Source organism: Pseudorasbora parva, chromosome 17 (genome assembly GCF_024679245.1).
Source record: "Pseudorasbora parva isolate DD20220531a chromosome 17, ASM2467924v1, whole genome shotgun sequence".
NCBI lineage: Eukaryota > Metazoa > Chordata > Actinopteri > Cypriniformes > Gobionidae > Pseudorasbora > Pseudorasbora parva.
In genome coordinates, this window is record NC_090188.1 from 15217350 (window position 1) to 15243399 (window position 26050).

General features: G+C 40.1%; 1 protein-coding gene across 2 annotated transcripts in view; it reads left to right on the forward strand.

Annotated features, from left to right (window-relative positions):
* atrnl1a (attractin-like 1a) overlaps positions 1–25245 on the forward strand; it is a 324662-nt gene extending 299417 nt beyond the window's left edge. For both annotated transcript variants that reach the window (XM_067421822.1, XM_067421823.1), the window contains 2 exons: positions 1353–1461; positions 22295–25245. In XM_067421822.1, coding sequence (XP_067277923.1) covers positions 1353–1461; positions 22295–22419 — 234 coding nt within the window. In that variant the 3' untranslated portion in view covers positions 22420–25245. The remainder of the gene's footprint in view (positions 1–1352; positions 1462–22294) is intronic.
* Positions 25246–26050: the final 805 nt, after the last annotated feature.

A 26050-nucleotide genomic window follows, 5' to 3' on the forward strand; every position in this document is an offset into this window, starting at 1 on the left:
CATATGTGAATTTTCTTAATTGGAGGCATTAAAAAAGTCACAAGTTGTGTTATTTTGGTCATTCTCAAATTTTACAGTAAATTTTGTGATCAGGTACACACACAACTGTGTAATTTTTTGAGAGAAATCTCTTATGATCACTCTTCTTCTTCTTCTTCTTTCGACTGTTCCAGCGAATCATCTGCCTCCATCCAGTCCTATCCTCTGTATCCTCTTCTCTCAGACCAACTACCTCCATGTCCTCCTTCACTACCTCCATAAACCTCCTCTTTGGTCTTCCTCTTGACCTCCTGCCTGGCAGCTCTAATCTCAGCATCCTTTTACCGATATATTCACTCTCCCTCCTCTGAACATGTCCAAACCATCTCAACCTGGCCTCTCTAACTTTGTCTCCAAAACATCTCACATGTGCTGTCCCTTTGATGTCCTCATTCCTGATCCTATCCATCCTCGTCACTCCCACAGAGAGCCTCAACCTCTTCAGCTCTAGCTCTTCCTCCTGTCTTTTCCTCAGTGCAACTGTCTCCAAACCATACAACATCGCTGCTCTCACTACTGTCCTGTACACCTTTCCTTTCATTCTTGCTGGTACTCTTTTATCACACAACAGACATGACACTTTTCTCCACCCATTCCAACCTGCCTGCACACGTTTCTTCACCTCTTTTCCTCACTCCCAGTTGCTCTGGACTGTTGACCCTAAGTACTTAAAATCCTGCACCTTCTTTACCTCTTCTCCCTGTATCCTCACCTTACATGGCTGACATCGCCGTCGGTGTATGAATGGGTGAATGTGAGGCAAAAATGTAAAGCGCTTTGGATAAAAGCGCTATATAAATGCAGTCCATTTCTTATGCTCACCAAAGTTGCATTTTAATATGTATATTATTAAAATATATATATATATTTTTTGGCATTCATTTTTTTCCCCTGCGATGGCAGAGCTGAAATTTCAGCATCACATGATCTCCAGAAATCATTCTTATATGTTGATTTAGTGCTCAAGAAAAAAAATCAGGATTTATTATTGGATATGAAGTTCAAAAGAACAGCATTTATTTCAAATGTAAATATTTTGTGACATTGCAAGTGTATTTACTCTCACTTTTGATTAATTTAACTTGGTGATTTATTTATTTTTAAACAAATCCGAATCTTATCAATATAAAGCACTCTGATACTCAAAATATATATATATATTTTTTGTTTTTTCCCCTGAAGTTTGGTGGTCTGTTCACCATTAGTAAAATTAAGAAAGATTTGCATCATTCTTATACTTTTGTATTAGTAGGTTTTGTTGCAGAAAACTCCATATCTGCACTGATTTAATCACTCTTCTTTTTTTTTCTCAGGCTGGTCCCATAGCTGTGGAGCCATGTTCTGGGAATTGTGCTGCTGTGCAAACATTACTGATGAGTCTTCCACGGGCATCTTCTGGAGTGCCTCCCCCCGGCCAGTGCGGTGAGATTCAACATTCATTTAACATCTTAGCTTTGCTGTAGATGAAGTTGCAACAAATCATCCACATGTAACTGAAGTAGCATGCACTTGTGCACTTGTTAATAATTTACATTTGGTAGGTTTATTTACATGTTTTACACTAGAGGGGGAAAAAAAAATATGTGCATTAGCACAGTATTCAAATCCTGCCAGAGGAATGTGGGAATTGTGTTTCAGTCTAACATGCAGCTATGCACTTGTTACTAATTTTAAATTGGTTTATTTACATATTTATATACTTACTTTTTTGCTATAGCAAAAATCTCTGGCAGGCGACAACTGTGCCACTGAACCGCCAATGCAGATGAATGAGGAATGTGGGCGGAGTTTCAGACTTTAATTTATTAATTTATTTTTAAAACTAGATTAAAAAGTCAATAAATAAAAGAATAGTCATAAAAGTAAGCACTAATTGTAAGATGCTCTGAGTAGCCAGATGGTGTAATTATGACATCTACCAGCAGGGACTAATGAGGCGAACCAGCCAAACACTGACCCTTTAGATTCTGGCTGTGTACATCTCATATTTTTTCTCTTCCTGTCCTTTTCTCTTTTTCATTCTCATTTAACGAGCCAAACACTGACCCTTTGGATTCTGGCTGTCTACATCTCATATTTTTCTCCTCCAGTCCTTTCTCCTGTTCATTCTCATTAATTGATTTTTGTGTGTGTGCGTGTGCGTGTGTGTGCGTGCGTGTGTGTGTGTGTGTTCTCATACCCAGTTTCTTTGTCTCTGTGGTGTGGTTGTGTTCATCATGTAACCGTGATGAATGAGCTGCTGTAAATGGTACTGCAGCAGGAAGTAGCGGTTTAGAGACACAACACTTGCGGCACTCTGCACGCCAGCAACATCTTCTGACTGCAATATGACACTGACACTACTGCACCTCATTGTAAGACAGAAAAAAGAAAAATATAGAATGGGAGGGGTGGGAAAAAATGAGAAAGAGGTGAATAAAGGATTAAAGATGAGGTGAAAACAAGAGATAAAATGCATGTTGGGTGACCAATAGTGCTGACTGATCGGAGGAATAAATCTGACAGGGATAATGTTATCCCCGAAGAAAATCAAATCCAAATACTCCAACACACTCTGTGTGTAAATGTATGCCTTTATCCCTTAAGCCAGCCCCCTTATTCCAGCACAGTAACTCACGCTCGGTCTGCGAGGGCCTAATACCTGCTCTTTGATTTAATGAACACTGGCACATGTGAATCTGTAGGCTCCTGTGCTGCTGCTTGTGATAAAGACTGAAAAGGCGTATTTGGCCTCAAGGCATATGACAGGTTTTTGGAGATGGTTTTGGTGAGATGCTGGATGCCTTTGTATTTCACAGACACATATAGCAAGAGTGAATCATAAAATATGCAACAACATTTCACCTTGAATTACACTAAAATTTAGACTGATTCGGCCTGCAGCGTGTGGTAATGCCACTCGTAGATAATGGAGAACGTGTAAACAAGCCTTAGATCAAAAGAGTGTTTATGTTCAATATTTTATCAGTGTTAAGGCAGAATTGTGGTTGCCTGAAGGCCTCCTGAAGTATTATTTTCTTAAAGAGGAAATGTGTCATTGCTGCACCAATTGGAAATACAATAACTGATGAAAACAATGATTGAAAAGTTTCAAATATTCCCACCTGTGTGGATGCAGCTGAAATTGTTGCACTAATTGTGGGTCTAAGAAGTGGCAACACTCAAAGTTAGCCCGTTGCATTCATGAACTACTCAAAGATGGAAATTTGGCATAAAAACATCAAAATTGACAGTGGTTCAATACAATTTCAATGTGTGCATATTTAACATCAGTTTTATTTTTGTAACGCAATGAAACATGCCAAATTGTGCAGACATAATTTTTTGGCCTGGCGTACAGCCATAAAATGAAATTTTGAACATGGTTTCTGTATGCAACCATTATTGCATACAAAAACCAGAGAAAAGCAAAGACCAACAAAATAATAATAACAGATTTTTTAGTCAATGTATGTGTAGTAAGTTCGATATAGTAAGGAAGGAAGAGGACACAGGGATCGGCTGGACTGTTGATGCTTCTCTTTATTTTAGTGTAGCAAAGTCAATAACACACTCAACGTGTGCCTTCAGTCAAACTCATGAACCATAATCACTTCCGGTTCACAGCACTTCCGGCTTCCGGGTCAAGCTCAGTCTCCTGTGTGTCGCATCAACAGCCCGACTCTCTCTCTTCTCGATCTCCGGTTCCACCGATGTTTTGTACTCTCTCTGCGCTCATTACTGGAACGAGAGACAGGTGTTATTAATCTGCTTCCAACCCACTCACTTACCGCTCGTCCCGCGGCTCTCTCTCCCGCTGCAGACCTCGCTGAACCACGGCCCCCTTGCCACATACCCCCACCGCCCGACTCAGGCCGGGGAGCCACAGCCATCTGAGCACCCGGCCTGTGGACCACCTGGAACTTAAAAGGCTGAAGAGCTAGATACCAACGGGTGATCCGCGCGTTGGTATCCTTCATGCGGTGGAGCCATTGGAGAGGAGCGTGGTCCGAACAGAGGGTGAACTCCCGCCCCAGAAGGTAGTAGCGGAGGGTGAGAACGGCCCACCTGATGGCAAGGCACTCCTTTTCGATGGTGCTGTACTTAGCCTCTCTCTTTGAGAGCTTACGGCTAATGTACAGCACCGGGCGCTCTCCCCCCTCCACCTCCTGGGCCAGGACTGCGCCCAGCCCCCTGTCCGACGCGTCAGTCTGCAACAGAAAAGGGAGAGAAAAGTCAGGGGAGTGTAAAAGCGGCCCGCCACATAGAGCAGCCTTAACTCGGGTGAAGGCCTGCTGGCACGGCTCCATCCATTGGACCGTATCTGGTAGCCCCTTTCTAGTAAGGTCAGTCAGAGGGCTGGTGAGGTCCGAATAATTTGGTATAAACCGTCTATAATATCCCGCCAGCCCCAAGAACTGCCTTACCTCCTTTTTGGTCTTGGGTCTCGGACAGGTTGCAATTGCGGCGGTCTTATCAATTTGGGGACGCACCTGTCCATGACCCAAGTGGAAGCCCAGATACCTTACCTCCACCCGCCCAATTGCACACTTCTTCGGATTGGCCGTGAGCCCCGCTCCCCTCAGCGACCCCAAGACCGCCCTGACATGCTGCATATGCCGCTGCCAATCGTGACTGTAAATCACGATATCGTCCAGATAGGCAGCAGCATATGCGGCATGGGGACGCAAAATCCTGTCCATGAGGCGCTGAAAGGTAGCGGGCGCCCCGAACAAGCCGAAGGGAAGCGTGACGAATTGGTGCAATCCAAACGGCGTGGTGAAAGCTGTCTTTTCTTTGGACAATGGAGACAAGGGGATCTGCCAATAGCCCTTCGTTAAGTCCAATGTCGAATAAAATCGAGCCGTGCCCAGCCGATCAAGCAACTCGTCAACCCGCGGCATTGGATACGCGTCGAATTTCGACACTGCGTTCACCTTGCGGTAGTCCACACAGAATCTGACCGAGCCGTCGGTCTTAGGGACCAAAACGATCGGGCTCGCCCAGTCACTGTTGGACTCCTCTATTACTCCCATATCGAGCATTGCCCCTAATTCTTCCTGAACTACTTTTTTCTTGTGTTCAGGTAAGCGATACGGCCGGCTGCGAACTACCACGCCCGGCTCGGTCTCGATATGGTGCTGAATTAAGTTGGTACGTCCCGGTAGGGGCGAAAACACGTCGGCGAACTCCGCCTGTAGTTTTGATAGATCAGTGAGTTGGGACGGTGAGAGGTGATCTCCCCCAGGGGCCAGCGCGACCGATTGTGCTTTGATGCTCGCCTCTGGCCCGAGATCGTCCTCTCCCCCGATCACCGTCGCCAACAACACTGATTCCACCTCATTCCATTTCTTAAGGAGATTGAGGTGGTATATTTGACGTGCCCCGTTCCTATCGGACCGTATCACTTCATAATCGAGGTCTCCAACCTGTTGTGCGACCTCAAACGGCCCCTGCCACTTCGACATTAATTTAGAGCTTGATGCTGTTCAGAACTCAGCTGCCAGACTTTTAACGGGCACTAAAAAGAGAGAACATATTACTCCAGTTTTAATTAAACTGCATTGGTTACCCATACGATATAGAATTCAATATAAAGCGCTGTTGTATGTTTTTAAGTCTCTGCATGGTCTAGCCCCTGAGTATGTTACTGATTTAATCAGCCGCTGTCACTCCAGCAGGTCTCTGCGCTCAAATGATCAGTTGCTTCTTGTGGTTCCACGAACACGTTTAAAATGTAAAGGTGACCGGGCCTTCTCTGTTGCAGCTCCTAGGCTTTGGAACAACCTTCCGCTGTCTGTAAAGACTTGTCCATCATTGGGGGTTTTTCAGAGTGCGCTAAAAACGTATTTGTTTTCCTTAGCTTTTGATAATGCTTTGTAAGTTGTGTATGTCATATGTTAGTATTGTTTTTGCACCTATTATTTTTAAATTTTCTTGTATACCTCATGTACAGCACTTTGGTTCCACTTGTGGTGTTGAAAGTGCTCTATAAATAAATGAAGTTGAAGTTGAAGTTGATGTAGGGAGTAATACGAGCACTTTCTCTCCCGGTGTGAATTTGCGTAGTCTCGTACCCCTGTTATACGACCGGCTTTGGCGGTCCTGGGCTTGCAACAAATTCTCCCTAGATAGCCGCCCCAAAGTGTGGAGTTTTGTTCGCAAGTCCAGCACATATTGAATTTCGTTCTTGGCCAAAGAAGGCCCCTCCTCCCAAGTTTCTCGTAGGACGTCCAGCACCCCCCGGGGCTGCCGTCCGTAGAGAAGCTCGAAGGGGGAAAACCCCGTGGAGGCTTGCGGGACCTCCCGCACAGCAAATAAGAGGGGTTCTAACCACCGATCCCAATTTTTGGCGTCTTCCTGTACGAATTTACGGATCATGGATTTAAGAGTGCGATTAAATTGTTCGACCAAGCCGTCTGTTTGTGGGTGATAGACGCTTGTTCGAATGGATTTAATGCCCAATAATCCGTACAATTTGCTTAACGTGCGTGACATAAACGCCGTGCCTTGATCAGTGAGGATTTCTTTCGGAATCCCCACTCGGGAGATTAAACGAAACAGTGCGTCCGCAACACTCTTCGCAGAGATGTTGCGGAGAGCCACTGCTTCCGGATATCGTGTTGCGTAGTCCACGATAACTAGCGCAAAACGATGTCCGCGTGCGGATCGCTCTAATGGCCCGATGAGGTCCATCGCAATTCTCTCGAAGGGGACCTGCATTAATGGAAGGGGGCGCAATGGCGCTTTTGGGGCGGCCAGTGGATTCACCAACTGACATTCAGGACAAGACGCGCACCACCTGCGCACATTGTCATGAATGCCTGGCCAAAAAAATCGGGTCATTAAACGATTCAGCGTGGCCGCCTGTCCCAGGTGGCCCGCCATCGGGTTAGAGTGAGCCGCCTGGAAAAGCATTTCCCGGCGGCTCTTTGGTACTAACAACTGGGTTGTATCCACTTTTGTCTGAGCGTCTAGGGTCACTCGATACAACCTATCCTTAATTATGGCAAAATAAGGATACGTGACGGGCAATGCGGGTTGGAGGGACTGACCGTCGATAGTGCGGACCTGCTGGAAAGCATGTTTTAGGGTCTCATCTTGAGACTGCTCCAGAGGGAAGTCATCGCGGTCCGAGAGAATCAGTCTCTCGACCCCGCTCGGTTCCTCTGAAGCGGTTCCCAAGGGCCCCGTATCAGTCTCGCCAACCTGCACTCGCACCGCCCCGTTCCTAGCCTTGTTCTCCCAAGCGGCATCCGCGCATAACGACCCCAATAACGCCGGAAAGGCGGGCCAATTCGTCCCCAGAATTAGCGGATGCCGGAGGTGGGGACTAACCGCCACCTCAACACTATGATTTTCTCCCCTAAACTGTATCGTGACTGGGACAACCGGATATTCCACCACATCCCCGTGCACACACCGCACCTTAACCATGCGGCTTGTATCCAATGCCCCAGGCTGCATCAGGCTTTGATGGATCGAGGTTTGGTTACATCCTGAATCCACCAAGGCCTGATATGTACCCCCCTTGATACTCACAGGAATTTGGTACTCTCCTGCTTGATCAGGGGTGGTCCGCTGGAAGTCCGGGACCCGGATCATTGTCCCGATGTCCATCATCGGACATCGGTCCACAAAATGGTCCGGGTCGCCGCACCGCCAGCAGGCCAGCCCAGGCCTGCCCGCCGCCCCTGCGGCGGGGAGTGGGTTGGAAAATGAGCGCGGAGGGGGGGTGGAACCGGAACCGTTATCCCCGCCCGACCCCCCCATTCCACCCCGGCCTCTGGGGGGAATGCGAGGGGGCCCTGGAGGGCGGGACCTAGGGAGAGGGACAGGGCGAGAAGGAGAGACAGAGGGGGGAGAGAGAGAGGGAGAGGTTAACAGGGGCTCGCCGACCCCTGGGCACGCCACCAGATGGTCCTCCGCCAGGTTGATGGCCGTCGTCAGCGATGTGGGCCGGTGGCACTGGACCCACTCGGCGGTCTTCTTGGGTAGCCGAGCGATAAACTGCTCCAGTACCACCAGATCGACGATGTGGTCCACGTCGCTTCCACCGGCCAATAGCCATTTGCGGCACGCGTCCCGGAGCTGTTGGGCCATCGCGAAGGGTCGGCTGGCCTCACCCCACTCCAGCGAGCGGAACCGCTGACGATGCTGCTCGGGGGTCCGGCCGACCCGCTGGATGATGGCCCTCTTCAGGTCTTCATACTCCAGGAGGTTCGCCACCGGCAGTTGTTGGGCGGCCGCCTGGGCTTCTCCAGTGAGCAGTGGTATGAGGCGCACCGGCCACTGTGCCCGGGGCCACCCGCAGGCCTCCGCGGCCTTCTGAAAGAGGTCGATAAAGGCCTCGGGATCGTCCTGTGGCCCCATCTTGTGTAGGGGCACGTGGACCGGTGCGCTGGCGAGCCCGGCGGCTTCGGTGCGAACCTCCCGGTCGATCCAGCTCCGGAACCTCTCGCGGTCCTCTTGCTGGCCGCGGACAATGGCCTCGAAGCGGCGCTCCTGGTCTGCCCGCAGGTCCAGCATGGATTGGTGTTGTTCCTGATGGAGGGCCGCGAGAGAGGTGATGATGTCCGCAAACGGCGTGGCGGAGGGCGTTGGCGTTGTCATGGCGGCGGCGCTGTCCTACTTCCTTCCCGGGTTTCGGCACCAGTGTAGTAAGTTCGATATAGTAAGGAAGGAAGAGGACACAGGGATCGGCTGGACTGTTGATGCTTCTCTTTATTTTAGTGTAGCAAAGTCAATAACACACTCAACGTGTGCCTTCAGTCAAACTCATGAACCATAATCACTTCCGGTTCACAGCACTTCCGGCTTCCGGGTCAAACTCAGTCTCCTGTGTGTCGCATCAACAGCCCGACTCTCTCTCTTCTCGATCTCCGGTTCCACCGATGTTTTGTACCCTCTCCGCGCTCATTACTGGAACGAGAGACAGGTGTTATTAATCTGCTTCCAACCCACTCACTTACCGCTCGTCCCGCGGCTCTCTCTCCCGCTGCAGACCTCGCTGAACTTACGCCCCCCTTGCCACAGTATGTTTTAATTTTTCCTGTGAGCTTTTTTTTTGTTGTTTATGCATTTTTTATCATTTTTTGATGAATAATTTAGTCAATTATTAATTGTATTAATTTTAATAATATTTTAATTTTAAGAATAATTTAATTAATTTTAAATGCGTGTGTGTACAGGTATGTGGTTTATGAGGACACAAATGTTTATAATGACATTGGCATTACAACGTAAACCTTGTTTTTTTTAGGACACTTCCTTCATCCTCATAACCTGAACTAAAAAAAGGCCAGACATTTTCTGTTTAGTGGTAGGGTTAGTATAAGGAGATAGACTATATATACAGTTTGTTCAGTATAAAAACCATTATGCCTATCCCCACAAAGATAGCAAACCAGACGTTTGTGTGTGAGAGTGTGTGTACTGGCAATCCAATGCAAAGTGTGATATTTCTTAAAGTTGCAGATGAAGGGAGAAGTAAGGAGAGATGTCAATATAGAAGGCATTTGGTGTGAATAGTCGTCTTACTTTATTCTCTTGCTTTCATCTGAAAAGCACTGAAGGAGAGGACAGGGTATAGGGTCATGCTAGATCAAATCTGAATTGTGGAGCGCAAACAATTTGTCTCTGAAGAACAATCCATAGACAAAAGAGCCAGCTTGACTGTGACAGGGGATGGAATATAAAATGTATACAGTATAAAAATCATTATGTCTGTGGGAAGTCCCCATAAAACATGGAAACCAGTATATGTATATTATGACAACTGAATGGTGTGGACATTTTACAGGTGTGTGTGTGTGTGTGTGTGTGTGTGTGTGTAGGTTGTCAAAATATATTCAGTTGCCACTCAACATTCTGTCTTACTCTCTTATTTCACCAATCTTGTGAACATGTCCAGAAGCAGTGTTGCTTCTTGAGTTTGTATTTTGGTGTTTCTGTTCCTCTATATGTCGTCTAAAACTAAAACAAAAAATGAGGTGGCTCAGAGAGTTAAGTTTGAGGAACCTGCAATGCTTGTCTTCTGTTTTATATAATTCTGATCACTTATTTTTTATCTTATTATTTTGTTGTTTTTTTAGATTCTAAATGAGTATGTGTTTGTGCTAAAAGTCTAAGACACTATAAAGAGAAAAGAGTCTTTCCTCTCTGTCTCCTCCTCAACAAGGGCGATATCTCAGCAGGTCTTCATAAAGTATCAAAGAGAATAGCCAAAGAGTCAGTCTACTTGTGTGGTTGATAGAACAGACGGTCGCATGGAGGTCATATTGCTTTTGAGCCATGGAGTGATATTTCTTTTCTTTCATCATTTGCACTGCCAGTGTCTCCTCACAGGTCTTTTTGGGTCTTTAATTCACTGTTTAAAGAAAACTGAGTTTGCTGAAACAATACCTAAATAGCTATTTAGCTGGTTAATGGGGGGTCTAATGCTATTTCATGCATTCTGACAAATTTACATTGTTAAAGGGATACTCCACCGTTTTTTCGTACTAAACTGTTCTTCCCTTAACTAATACGAGTTGATACTCTTGTCTCGCTCTGATGCGCGGTGACATTTTGATATCACTTAGCTCAGCCCACTAAGCCCAGTTCATTCACTATGGTACCAAACAGAGATCAAATTAGAAGCGACCAAACATCTCACATTTTCCCTATTTAAATACAGTTACATGAATAGTTAAACGATCAAGTGTGGTGACACAAAATAAAACGTGGCTCTTTTCTAGGCGGGTTTAAAAGGAGAACTATAATGTATGGCGCAATAGCACTTTTGAGAGTACTTTGACTCGGCGCAGTAAAAAGTCACGCCTGAAACATCCTCCCTCACTTCCCCCTCTTATTTCCGTCAATTCAGGAAAAGGATTTTTCAGGCGTGACTTTTTACTGCGCCGAGTCAAAGTACTCTCAAAAGTATATATATGAATTGATACTGATCGAAATCAAAAAATTTAACAAAGTTGCATTTTGCAAAAATCATTCAAACAAATGTATTTTTTCTTGACTAAAACTTGACTAAGATATATTGAGTTTTCTTTTAACTGAAAGTAGACTAAAATGATGACACTTGACTAAGATACCTTGAGTTGTCTTTTGACTAAAACTAGACTAAAATGACAAGACTTTTAGTCGACTAAAACTTGACTAACTAAAAAAGATATGTGAATGACTAAATATGACAAAAACTAACAAGGACATTTATCACAAGGATAAGACTAAGACTAAATTAACAATAGGTGACAAAATTAACAATACATTATAAAAAAATATTATTTATTATTAGTAGTATTATTATCATTATTATTATTATTCTTTCCATTGAAATCACAAAACAAAATGCACACAAACGTGTCCCTGCTCTTAATGTACAATCATTGATGAACTTTTTTTTTAAGTAAAAAAAAATAATTAGAACCCAGCTTAAACCTTTGACACGGTTTAGAAAAATTCTACCATCTAGACCACTAGGGAATTTGAACGTCAACAGCAGATCTATGTATTTATTGACTAATGTGAAGAATCTCTGAATTAATAATATATTTGACGCAAATGAATGTAAATATTGTTTGCAAATAGCCCCAAAAGGATTATTTCCCAAGACATATAGAATATAACGTAGAATTTCGTTTACTGTTCTGTTTCTTTATGCTTTATAAAAAAATTTTTTTTAAATTGGTCTCCCCCCTCAATGTTGAAAACATGGTTACGGCCTTGTCTCACACTGAGAGTCAGGTTGAAACAGCAGAGCAGAACATCTGTTTGTAAGATAACAGATGGTTTCTCTTGCCAGTACAACCGCAGCTCTCCGACAGCATATCAGCAGAGCACTTGCAAAACACAATCCCAGTTTTCATCCATCTCATCTGCTTATTCCGATGAAGAGGTTCACTGCCAGTGACTAGGACAATGTGTAGTGAACAGGTAGAAGTAATAGACACTGAAAGTCATTCAAGGCCCGCCACATTTCATTTTTACAGCTAGCATTTCTGTCAAACATAAATCTCCTATGTAACTAATCCACATAAGGGCATAATAAATATGGGATAATGCACAGTCATCTGGTCATTATGGCAAAATAAACCCCAACAAGGTGATCAAGAGCTTAATGTGAAACTCCCTGAAAGGGTTTATTTTGTGATAATGACCGGCTGAATATGCATTATTGCATTTCCATCCGACTACTTATCAAATAAATACATGTACCTTCAATATATATTAAAGTAGACATGTTTGAAGAAAGGCAGCATGAATAGCACAGGCACATATAAAAACTTATAAAAAAGACTTTGCATTGCTTAGTTTCAGTTGACAAAAGTGTCATTCGGGAATATGTTTGCTAAATTGTTTGACCTTTGACCCTTGACGACCGTGACATTGCCTGATGGTGTTATAGAGTATCCGCCCTGTACGTTTTTTCGGTGTTTACGAGAAAGCCTGCAAAGTCTCTATATTGCCTGTTTACCCTTTTAAAATGTCCATTTAGTGCATTTAAAGCACAGTCAGCACCGTGGGGAAGTCGCATAGGGAGTGAATGAGAGTGCAGTCTTTTGATAGTTTTATAAGTGAGCAACAAAGCCAAATTGATTTTATTCTGACCTGCTTTATCTGCAGCTCCAATCTGTCGTGGCAGACTGACTTATTTATAACCCTTTCAAGCAAATGCATTTCAGAGTACTTTTAAAAGTATTCCTCTTCGTGTAATCATTGTGCTTATCATTTTATAAACAATAATAATATTACAGGGTAGTTTGGCTCCTGTACAGCACATTCCCTTACTATTGGTAGCCTAAGATTATCGTTTAAAATAGTAACTGTTTTTTAGATATACTATTACCCATTTTCACCATTTAATAATGAAAAGATATTTTTCTTCAGCAACACATTTGCATATTAGATGATTTCTGAAGGATCATGTGACGCTGAATACTGGAGTAATGATGCGGAAAATTCAGCTTTGCCATTGGCCAGTGTCTTGGTCTCGTTTTTGTTTTTCTGGTTCCTCTGTTGTTGTAGAGAATTATTAGACTCTACTAACTATACTAAAATAATTTAACTAATAATTTGTTATGAAAATGTAATGTGGTCAAGACCTGGAACAGCTTAATAGTCATTATAAAAACACAATCAACACCTTACGTGTGTCAGTCTATCAGAATCAAATATTTATCAGCGCTGCCGTATAAACGCACATAAATATCTTTGGAGGACTACAGTCAATTTTCCATGAAGCCTCTTTCTGAGAAAAGTTATAAGCACGTGTACTGTATTTGTTCTGCGGCAGCTGTAAACATGTTATTAGCAATTATGTATTGTAATTAGTGGCATGACAGGTGTTTGGCTGCGCACGTTTGAGTGCTCAAAATTGCTCTCAAGGTTACATGGCTTATAAGTACACACTCCCATTTTTCTCTCTTGCTTTTTTCCCCAGCATGTTGTTTATGAGATGTAAAGTAGCTAATTGTGCAGCTTGTTAGCAAGGGCATGTAGGCACAGACCTGTCTAATCTATTTGTTAGTTTTTTTCTGTGTTTTCTCTCTCTCACTCATGCTTTTGTGTTGGAAGGCACACTATTGACCTTATCATGTCAGGTAACTGCGCTGTGGTCAATGTGGCCAGTCAGCGGCCGACAGTGATAGCAGCACAAAGAGGAGGGTGGGCATTATTGACCCTGAGGAGGGCAGTGGTTCTCGAACACAGGGCTAAATTAGCTCTGCAAAACCACCAGCTCTGATTTGTCACACTGTTTTATTTCTGGCCAGTTCTTTTTGGGGAAAACACAGTATAATGCCATTCTAGGGGAAGCTACTTTGAAATTAACTTCACGTGTTACCAGCTACTCATCATTTAAAAGTTAAACTATAGTACACTTAGTACACCAAAAAAGTTTTACAAAAGTAAGTAATAATTCTGTTAAAATGTAAAAATAAAAATGACAGAATATGATGTCAAATCATGAATCAAATGTTCAAAGTTCATCACAAGTAGCTTTTCCACAAGATTGGAGGGTAAATAATAATAATATACAGAAGGTTATACACACAAACACAAAACACCATCATAGTAACACACACATGACACTAAAACAATGTGATAAATGTTCATTCAACGACATGTAGCAACAAGATGTAACATAAAACCCTAATAACCTAAACTAAGAAAAAGCATAATTATCCAAATGAAGGTAACACTTTATAATAACTGTTTGCTGAATCATCAGTTAAGCATTAGTAAATAGTTAATTTGTCATTTATTAATAGACATTAATAACTTTATATATATATATATATATATATATATATATATATATATATATATATATATATATATATATATATATATATATATATATATATATATATATATATATATATATATATATATATATATATATATATATATTGATAATTAATAAATTATGAAAATTTATTTATTGGACAATTATTGAACACATTATAGATATACTTATTAATCAATTAATAAAGCATTTATAGCTGTTTTTATAATGTGTATATCACTGCTTTATACATTATGAATTAACTACTTACTAATGATTTACTAATGATAGCATGTAGTTATTATAAAGTGTTTTCAAAATGGAAAATCTGGCAATGTCAGCTTTATGGCTTTTGGCTATAATTTGCACATTGTCTTTTTCTTTTTTCTTTTTACTTTCAAAAATACTAAATTTAATAGTTTTTTGTTGTTGTTGTTTTTACTCTCAAATTACATTAAATGTATGGTTGTAGCAATGGAAATTACTTTTAACCAAGCAGCATTTTTTTAACCATCTGTTACAGTTAAAATTAAAATACTGTTCTAAAAATAAACTATAGTAAGTTTAAAGCTGGAATTTACTGACTGTATGACGTTTGCCCAGATTTGCAGTCTGGACAAGATGACTTTGGTTGTTGAAAGATCCAGTCAGCAGATTTTGCAGTCATAGCTGACAGATTTCAAAGGAAACCACATAGTGTATAATGGCCACTGATTTTTTATTTATTTTTTTAGCTTCAGAATATGAATCCATCTTGTCATATTATGTCAAAAATGTGTCCGTCAGTTTTAGAACACATATTGTAGCGTATAATGTATGTCTTCCCACCCAAGGTCGCATCCAAATGCACTTTTTTTTTGCGACTAGGACAACAACGCTAATAACAGCAGCAGTCAGCTCCTATACATAAATGTTCTTTTTCATCTGTCATGCATTTACCAAGCAACAAGTCACTTGTTTCTGCATTTGCTGTGTTCGGAATGACTTTAAAGTCTAGTTGTGTGTGATCCTCAGTCGTTTTTTACCAGAGTTTCGCTGTAGCCATTGAGAAAAAAGACAAGTTTATGATCCCTAGTGTTGTTCAACACTTAAAGCTATGGTAGCACTTCAAAAGTGGACTACTTTTATGATGTTTTTTTTTTTTTTTTTTGCCATTTTAAGAGCTTGAAAGCCCATGGACATGGTCACTATGATCTATCATGGAAAGAGCTACTGAATGGAAAAATATTAAATATCATGTTTTTGATCATCAGGGAAAGAAACAGGTTAATAAACAACATAAGGGTGAATACATAATGGCATTATTGTCATTTTTGAGTGAACTATCCGTTTAATTGCTGTGGGCCTATAGCGGATGGATTAAAAAAAAACTCTTTGGTCAGCAGAAAACTGAAAGGCGAGATCTGAAGGTCTGCTAATGTGGAAAGTGATATAAGCTATACGCAAGCTTTATCACAGAAATGAGCAGTGAATATAATTATAAAATATGCCACATATAGCTCAATCCTTTCAGATAAAGAATAAAAATAAAACATCCCCTTTTCATACTTTTAAATCCCATTAGCATTGTTAGCCGCTGTCACCTAGTCTGTCAAGCCTGTGTTGTACAATAAACAACAGTTGAGTTCATTATACTATACTTAATCACATGGGTAACACTGGAGTTAAATGATGTTGACCCCTACCAGTGTTGCAGTTACTCAAAAAAAGTCATTACTGTAGTTAATAGTTACTTCTGTAAATTGTAATGAGATTACTTTAGTTACTGCATTTGAAAAGTAACTGCACTACTTGTTACTTTACTTTCCCATTTCTTAAATTAGAGTGTAGATATATGGACAGATATCATAGCCCTATCATCACTTAGCCTGTCAACATAATGTTTATTGTATAAATGTTTACAAAATGGCATGTAAAACCATATGAAAGAACAATATCTCTCTCTGCACAAAGAAATGTGCCTCATGTAAAATCCACAAAAAAACATAATTCTGTCTCAAACAGGATAAAGGAGGCTATAATAGGGTCATTTTAAAATGACAACACACAAGTTTCAAAACACAGGCTTTGGGACACATGAGAACAAAACTCTTCTCCTGAGAACAAAACCAGCGTTTTATTAGATTCATGGCACACACAAAAAAGTAGTCAATGAAAAATATAACAATAAAGGTCACTTTATGTTTAAGAGTGAGAATGAATGTGATTCAAGACCAATTGTTGAAGATAAAGTTGAAAACTCGCTCATTTTAGAACATGCATTTATTACATGGACGGCGCTAGAAAAAAATTTAGCTAAGTGTTTAAAATGCAAAGCATAGTTCATTTGAAACCTTGCTCTCTTTAGCTTGTTTTTGATGCAGTAAACTGAATGTACGAGGCAAGCTGACTGTTTAAATAAAAGAACTGGCATAAAAATGCGCTGTTTATCTCTTAATCAGTGTAGGGCCATTCAAACAGGAGCGGTTTTGCGGCTAAAATGCAATATGCAGGTCTAGAGATGATTTATTTTTTATTTTTTTACTTGAGTGCCGTGTTTATAAAGCTGCGTCCTGCACGATACTATGCAAACGTATGGAAGAGATGCAAGCGCAACAGTCAAACGGTCTGGTAATGCTTACATTAAAAACGAAAGAAAAGTAGTGCAATGGAATTAAAAAAAAATCCTGTGTGGCATTTAATTGCCCCTCTCCATGCAATTAAGGATGCATTTATTGCTATATTAACTAGGGATGTCCCGATCAGGTTTTTTTGCCCTCGAGTCCGAGTCATTTGATTTTGAGTATCTGCCGATACCGAGTCCCGATCCGATACTTCTATAATACATAAAAAAAGAATAAAGAAGAGCGAAAAAACGAACCAGGATGTTCCTTATTTTTTATTTTATTTACCTTATTTTAACATTCAACAACTCTAACAAACTGAGCACTTCTGTGAGGTAGATTGAACAATCAAGTAATTAATAAACATAAATTCTTCACTTTTGGATTTTAGTGCAACAGTAAATATAAAAAAAAGTCTGGGACCGGAGTTGCGCAGAGCAGGAAGTACAACGGCGATATCAAAAGCACACCCATACTCTTATAGATGCAGAACAATTAACTATGTTGGTGTGAAATAAACAGTTATGGAAATTAAATTAAATTAAATAATCTGCTCCCAAAAATCCTGAAAAAATCTGTTAGTGCCTCAGTGACAACTTCACTCAGAGAAGACGTCGATCTCAGCTGTCAATCATGACATATCACAGTCATTTTTATAGCATCAAATAACTAACTAAAACTAAACTTATTTAAAAAACAAACACTTTAAATGAAATCATCGTGATGATAACTGCCTACAATGACATAAATCAACTTTGGGGGAAAAATATTTGAAGTGTAATTTGACTGAAGTGTAATTAACAATGCTTTTCAGGTTTTTATAGGTGTAACATTAGATTTTAGGTAGAGAAATTGAATAAAGTAGGCTAATGAAATTTAAAATAGCTGCATATTTAACTGTTTAAATTAAAGAATAATCCTTACAAAAGCTATTTAATCAAGAGCAGTGAGTGATTCCTTATCTTTTGTTTGACATTAAACAGACAGCTAAGGCTACTGCCCCTTTAAGACCTGAAGGAAGGCTCTGCGTCGTCTTTCTCGACTGTATAAAGTCCTCTTAAGGCTTATTCAGACTATGTCTGCTTGGATACTCATCAAGATGGACATGCTGACATACTTCTTGTGTGAGTTGGTCCGTTTAAGCGCAAGTCTTGAAAGAGAACTCAATATTTGCGCGCTGTGAGACGAGTGCGCGCTTTCGATGATGCACAGAGACAGATCAGCGTGCGCGCTCTCATTCGCGTCTTCTGGCGAATATACACGGGTGATATTAGCGCTGTTGTAATGTATCACCGAGGAGCCAGCACGTGTATACATCTACAGAAACATACATAAAGCATTATTTTCAAGTTACAACCCATATTATTGATGCGTCATCATGCTCAGCTCACCCTAGAATATACATTATATTCGAGTCCTGATCGGGATGTAACGTCCGATTCCGATCGAGTCTGAAATCACGTGATCGGGCCCGATTTCCGATCATGTGATCGGATCGGGACATCCCTAATATTAACATGTAGGCTTCCATTCTGTTTTCTTTCCAAATTATCACTGGACAGTAGAAAAGTGAAAATGTTTATCAAAAGTTAAAAGTTATGAATATCTCCACTGGCCGAACTGTCCCCGTCTACCTCTCTCCTCGCACCTGGAGCTACGTCTCTCAAATCGATCTCTATCGCAACAGTACCCAGGCAAGCACACACGCAGCACGCTGCGCATGCATGGAGCACTTAAACCGGTCAAAACTTCACACACAGGCAAACACGACTTGGCTCCTATAGTCTAGTAAAGTAGTGTAGTTAGCGATATTTTTAGAGTAATGCTTTACTTCGTTACTCAAAAAAAGTAACTCGTTACCCCCAACACTGACACCCCCCCCCAGATCTCACGTCCTGACAATGCCCTGCGAATGACAGGTTAAGTCATTATGACTCAAGGAAGCAGAAAGTCAGGTTGAGAGTGTATTCCCTCTCAGAATAACCTTGGCGTCACACTGAGGCTGGAGTGTGGCTGATTGCTTGCGGAAAACACTCATCAGTTGGAAGAGTGACCTTGGTGTGGCATAATGACACTTTGTGAAGAGGCAGGTGGTGTGAAGAGGACTCGCTGCAGACAGCTGCTCGCTCGGCTCCCACCGAGACATTCTTCCGATTATCACTGGAACTTGTCTCAAGCGCATCGCTCACGCGGACACGAGCCGTGGCGGGAAGGCGTTTAGGTTTCACACCGATGACACAACAGCCGTTTCCAATAATGCAGTAGCTGTAAAGTGTTCATTTACAGTGATGCATGCCTCAGGTCAACGGAGTCTTTCTGATTGCCTTTAATGGAGTTCTCGGATTCGCACATCCTGTCTCAAAGTGCTGAATACATCGGGGTTAATCGTGCGAACCGCTCACCTGCCAAAGATCACAATAATGAGTTTGATTTTCCATTAGCCAAGAGCACTTTAGCCTTCTCCTCATGCACACCTGATTTGATTCAGCCTCACAATTAATTCACTTGAGATAGACGTCTCTCCTAAGCAGAAAACATTTTGTTTTTCAGAAGATTTTGTCCTTTTGCTATGTACAGTGTGTGCTGTAAATAAATGTAGTTCATTTAAATAATGGGTCAAGAAGGGTAATTTGAACTAATTGTGGGTAATTGCACGAAATCTCACTAACAATCATGCTTTAGTGGAGTTTCATTGTTGCTCAAGCCTTAAAAAATCTATCTGTTTCTTCCGTTTGTTCATTTGATTGAATCTGTCAGTGTATTCTTTGTTTTATTTTCATTTCATTCATTCATTTATTATTTGTTCTGTTTTTTTTTATTTGCTTGATAAATAATTAATAATAGGCTTGCGAGGAACACTAATTTCTGTCCAAATTACTCAAGAGCTCAAGGAGCCTCCACTTCTTTTTTAAGCTTCTGTTCTGAATGCTCAGTGAATGATGGAGCCTGTAGGATTATGGGTCCGACCAAGCAATATCACACACCAAATGTTATTCCATGTGAGACTTTTCTCTTAAATCTGGCATGTAAAGACACAACACCTCTGCTTCTGTGCTAATCTCTTAATCTAACCTAAACTGACACAATACATCAGGGTTATGAGTTTTATGTAAAAACTTTTTTGTCATGTTTTCTATCAACTTTTTGTTATATAAAGAGATCACATTGTCCTCCACATTGTTATTTTTGCTACTTTTCAGATTCATTTTATGCATAGCTTTCTTGTTTTGTCATTGTCTCAGACAAGATAAAAACACACAAAAATGTAATCTATAAATAAAGTGAATAAACATAAACCATGTCATTATGTATTATGTGTCTCTCAACTGTCCCTCAGTTGTCATTTCTGACGCAACCAACAATTTCCCAACTTAAAAAAGTTAGTGTATGTGGTCACCATGAAATGAACAGTGAATAACATGATTAACATGAAATTTGAGGCCCTGTTTACACCTGGTTTTAAGATGCATTTTGGTCAATCAGATTATGAGTAGACAATGTTAATTATTTATTATAAAACCAAATAAGTTAGCAAAACTCCCCCCAAAAAAATTAGGTAATCAGAATCACTTTTACATTCAATTATTTAAGATAAGAAATGTAAAGTTTACGCAAATAGCACTTTTTTATTTTGCTTTATTTTTTATACTTGCTCTTAGCTTCAAATGTTTGAGTAAGCTAATACGTTTAATTTAAAATGATCAACTTAAATCATTTTAGTAGTGGAAACTTGGCTAGCTTTAACTAGCTAATTCAATTAATGCTGCCTTGCTAATTGGTAACACAATGCATTGGTAGCGTTAGCATAGCATAGCATTGGCTGAATGAGGACTGCGATATACATTTAACATATATCTGTTCTCAAATTAAGCTCATGCTCCATGTAGAAGTCAGGACAGAAGTGGTTTGAAGTGACAAAAGAGACGGATTAAAACACCAGGTATAAATAAGGATTTGTCTCTGTCATCTACTCTCTTTCTATTTGTTTACTATCCGATCAACCAAATCCATCTTAATGCTAGGTGTAAACGGAGCCTGAAGTGTGAAGAAAATATAGAAAAATAGATTTTTTCTTAACTACTATGTCCTTACATTTCATTGTCCTTACAGTTTTGTTCATATTGTATTGCAAAACCCTTTTGCTGATATTAAGGTGGATACGGGTAAAGTTAGGACAGGTGCGTGGTGTGAGTAAATTTAAGGGCAGGGTTAGGTCGACGGGAAGTGTCAACTGTGCAATTAAAAATGTGTAAATTATAAACTATAGATATTAATAACAGATGTACATGAAGATCATTTTTAAAATGTAAGTACAATGTAAAAACATAGTACAAAAAAGTGCATTGTATCAAATTATTAATTTAAATGTTAGTAAATAGTAGTTAAGGCCACCTAATATAAAAACGGGGTCTGAATAGTTGTATTGTGTATCCCTTTCAAACAAGTGTATTTATGCTGCATGTAAATACAAACATAAAATGTTATGAAATGACTCTTAGCAAGAAAAATATATATTTTTTTAAATAGTAACACTTTAAATGGACTGCATTTATATAGCGCTTTTATCCAAAGCGCTTTACATTTTTGCCTCACATTCACCCATTCATACACCGACGGCGATGTCAGCCATGTAAGGCGCCATCCAGCTCGTCGGGAGCAGCTGGGGTTAGGTGTCTTGCTCAAGGACACCTCGACACTTGGTCAAGTGGAACCGGGGATCGAACCACCAACCTTCTGGTTTGTAGACAATCTACATGAACCACTGAGCCACTGCCGCCCCACTGAGCCACTGCCGCCCCTTTACTTTACAAAAAGGTTGTATTAGTTAACATTAGGTAATGCATTAGTTAACATGAATTAACCATGCACAACTCCTCTTTTCAGCATTAGTTTGTTAATGTTAGTTCATAAAAATCCAGCTGTTCATGTTAGTTCACAGTGCATTAACTAATGCTAACAAGATTTTAATAATGCATTTAGTAAATGTTGAAATTAACATTAACAAATACACATAAATGCTTTATAAGTGCAGTTCATTATTAGTTCATGTTAACGAATGTTAACTAAATACCATTAGTGTAATAAAAAAAAATTACTAAAAAATATATAATTTTCATAACTGATTTTCAAACCACAGAATGAGTGGAGGTTATTTTCAAATACTACTCAAGGCCAAAAGTGACTATAGTTAACTGAACAAATAATGCTCCGAACTCTGCACTGGTGACTGTAAGATGCAGTCATATTGACATTATCATGTTTGATTGTAGATGAGGTTTGTTTGGTAAGTGTCAGTATGCTTTTCAGGATGCTTTGCCTCACCTGCTGCACTCTTCTTCTTTGAAGCTCACTTCCTTCCCTTTCTCTCGTCTCCTCCTTCTCCCCACAGGCATTACCATAGCCAGTGCTCTTATTGATACGTCTCAGCAGAGGGCCGGCGACTTCAAAGACAAGGGCTTGGGTCTAAAGAGCCGCAAACAGCAGCACACGGTGCACCAGGGAACCTGCGTTTGAACCAGCCGACTGACCTCGCAGGAACGGCCGAAACGCACTGATTCTGATCTTTTTTTCCCTCTCTCTCTCTTTCTCTCTCGTTCTCAACCACTAGAAGGAGATAGTGTCGATGAGAGGGGAGCTCTTGAAGTGTAAATGACAAAGGAGGGTCGAGACATTAGTAGTCCGTGTGTTGCTCCTCCTGAATTCCACGCTCCATAGTGGAGCTTGTATTCCCTCAGTATTGATTGAACCTCTGTAGAGGACATCTGCATTTTGATTGCACCCACTGGGTTTCTGTTTTTCAACAGCTGCTTCTCAAAAGGGGAGGGAGTTTGTAGATGAAATTCACTCAGCCCCAAACTAGTAACAGGTTACAGGCACACTGAATCATCTGATCACATATGTAGAGGCATTCTGAATAAACCTGACTCTACTTTCAGGGTTTGTGCCATCATTTATTGAAATGTCTTTTGATGACTCTTTGATACAGTAATAATCGTTAGCTGAGGACTGTATTTGGTACATATGGTGCTTTGTAATACTCTGGGTGAGTCTAAAGGCAGATCCTGACTTCACCAAGTGCAACACGTTCATGGATTAACAAGCTTTGTTGATCCTGGAACAGCATTCTAGTCATCCAGTCAGATTTGAGGGACAAGTATAAAGTTTATTTCAAGTTTAGGCTTACAACCATGGTTAGGTGCTTCTACGTCAGTGTTATTGACCTATCATTTCCCTGGGATTTTAGGGATAACTTATAGGTAGGGTCAAACAGGAATGTTGTTTCAGGAACTACAAAATACCCGTCCAACTCGCCAAAATCAGGCGAGTGCATGTGGAAAGTTTATTTTTACAGATTAGATTGGATTTGCCTTGCATAACTGACATTATGTTTGACATTAAGTGGCCATACACTTAATATTACAGTTGACCATACACTATGACATACTTACTTAGGCCATACACTATGACATTAAGTGGCCATACACTTAATGTTAAAATTGGCCATACACTATGACATACTTACATTGGCCATACACTATGACATACTTACATTGGCCATACACTATGACATTAAGTGGCCATACACTTAAATTCAACAACTGAAAAGACATAAATGTAAGTTTTCAATTTGAGGTTTGAGGCTTTTAGTGTCCCCACGGAATTGAGCTACTTTTAAAAACACTCCCCAAAAACACCGAAACACCCCCCAGATGTACTAATTCAGTAGAGAATTTGTCCGCCCGATGGAGAAAATTGAATTAATTTTTGACTGGCCATTGGGCTACTTTTGTTGCACAGACCTGGTGACCCTACTAATGTTACTGTAGTTCTGTATAGTTAGTTGACATAAAGTAATGCTTCATTTATCAAACAGAATGCTTGTACTGAAACATATTACGATCAATAGATGTGTGCCAGCAGAGAGTTAACAAGGTTAGCCACAACTAAATTGGAATATGAGTTCTGTGGCCAAAATTGTTGGTTTCTATTTTAAATGTTCAGTGTTTATAGAGTCGCCAGGCTAAAACGACATAATATTTCAATTTCCTAACTCAGTGTTGTTCAGCATGTTAATAATGCCAATCATTTGTTTTGCCTGTATTTATAAATCTAATTGTGTATTGTCATAATGTTTTGAGTTCTTTGTCTCAGTCGAGACATGAAAAACTGTATCATTTCATGTCTTATTAATATTATAAAAATAGATTAATAGTTTGTCAAACTAAAATAGGCCCAAAAACATTATCAAATAATTTATAAAATGTTTTTTTTTCTTCATTGTTTTCACAACCAAAATATGTAGCACTTAAATCCTTCCTCCTTCGTTGTATTGAATCCTTTATCATTTTTGTTTTGTTTTTGTCTAAAATGTCTTTAATGACCCCAGCCTAAACTTATGCTAGCTTACATAAAATGATGACTCACCCTCCTCACCCAAACCTGTATGTCATTCTGTTAAACAGTGTTGTAGAATGTTAACTAACTGAACAGTTCTGGTTCCCATTGACTTTCATTGTATAGTCAACACAGAGACATTTTTCAAAATACTGTCTTTTGTGTTGACAGAATTTCAATTTTGGAGGGAACATGTGAAACCTTGTATTATTCTGTCCATAGAGACACACTGATCAATTTTTGATTTTTGTTGATTCAGATTCAAACGTGTATGTAGAGGACTCCCGTCCAACTTATATCTAACATATATATCGCTCCTTTGGGCTTTTGGCTCTTTTGCACTGTTCAAACAGTCCATGCAGGTGCAATGTTACTGCATTGCAGAAACAATATTGTTGTGTTATCTCTCATGTCTCACAGGCATTTTTTTTTGTTTATTTATTCTCATTTGCATACTTGAGTCATAACCTTTGTAAGTTTTATAAATGTTCAAGAGTTTTCTGGTCTTTCAGCATTATGTAATCATTTACCTTATACATAATCAAGTCTGAACAAATGAAGAGCAGCCAAAGAAAGTTCATTATGCAGAAATAAACATTTTGATAAATCCGTTGAATGCTTTAATTTTCTTTTCGAAACTGCTCTCTCTGTGAGTAAAGTAGTCTCCGCTTCAGACGTCCCACCCACGGACCATCAGTCTAAAGGTCTGGTTATTGCGAGAGGAGTCGAGTAACTTTTACGCAGCATCAGAAGTGGAGCTCTGTCATGAGATGAGCTTGGGTCTTACAGGACAAACCATGTGGGTTGAAATCCTTTGGCAGTGTTTACCAACAATAAGATACAAAGCAAAGCCTGAAAAAATAAGATAATATATATTTTCTTGTTTAAAGTTACCCACTTCGCTCAGATTGTCTACTTAAATCATTAAATTTGTCTATAACCATCTATGTATTTGACTCACCAAGTCATTTGAAATATGCTACCAAGTCCAGATGACATTGAATAGCTGTTCAAATATTATCTACATAAACATGCAAAGTAGCTATATTAATGGTTTTTTTTGTTTGTTTGTTTTTTGTTTGTTTGTTTTTCCAAATCATGTTTGTAATTAAGTGCTTTTGCCACGGGTGTTAAACGGAACAGAGTATGTAGATTCATATATGACAGATTTAATTTTTTCAGTGAGTTTGCAGTATGATCGTGGACAGCTGTTTAAATGTTCTACTTGCTGATGCTGTTATCAGATCATTTGTCAGTCGGGATAAATCCCAGCAAGTTAAACACAAAAAAGATATCCTTTCAGTTTGAGCTTATTGACCCTCTTGCAGCCATCTGCTGTGTTCTATGTGGGTTGTTGTAGCGTTTGCTTAAGAGAAGAAAAAAAAAACAATATACAGTATGATCTATTGTTTTTCAGTTCTTGCTGCTTCCCCCTGCTATGACCATAATGCATGAGAAGATAAACACACAGAAGTACTCTGAGAGTTGTTATTATTAAGCACACCATGGGTAAATTACAATGTTTCGTTTTAATTGCATTACTGAAATTTCAACTGTCCAAATAGAGCATATTCAAATTATGTATCTGCATCTGGAATTATGCATTTTCATGACTCCTGTGCTGTGATTATTCTACGAAATTGAGTCATAAGGTGATTTAAAGTACATTTCTGTATAATTTTAAACACGTAAATGTATTAAAGTGATAATAAGCTGCACTCTGTGATTTTAAAATGAATAGGCCTACATT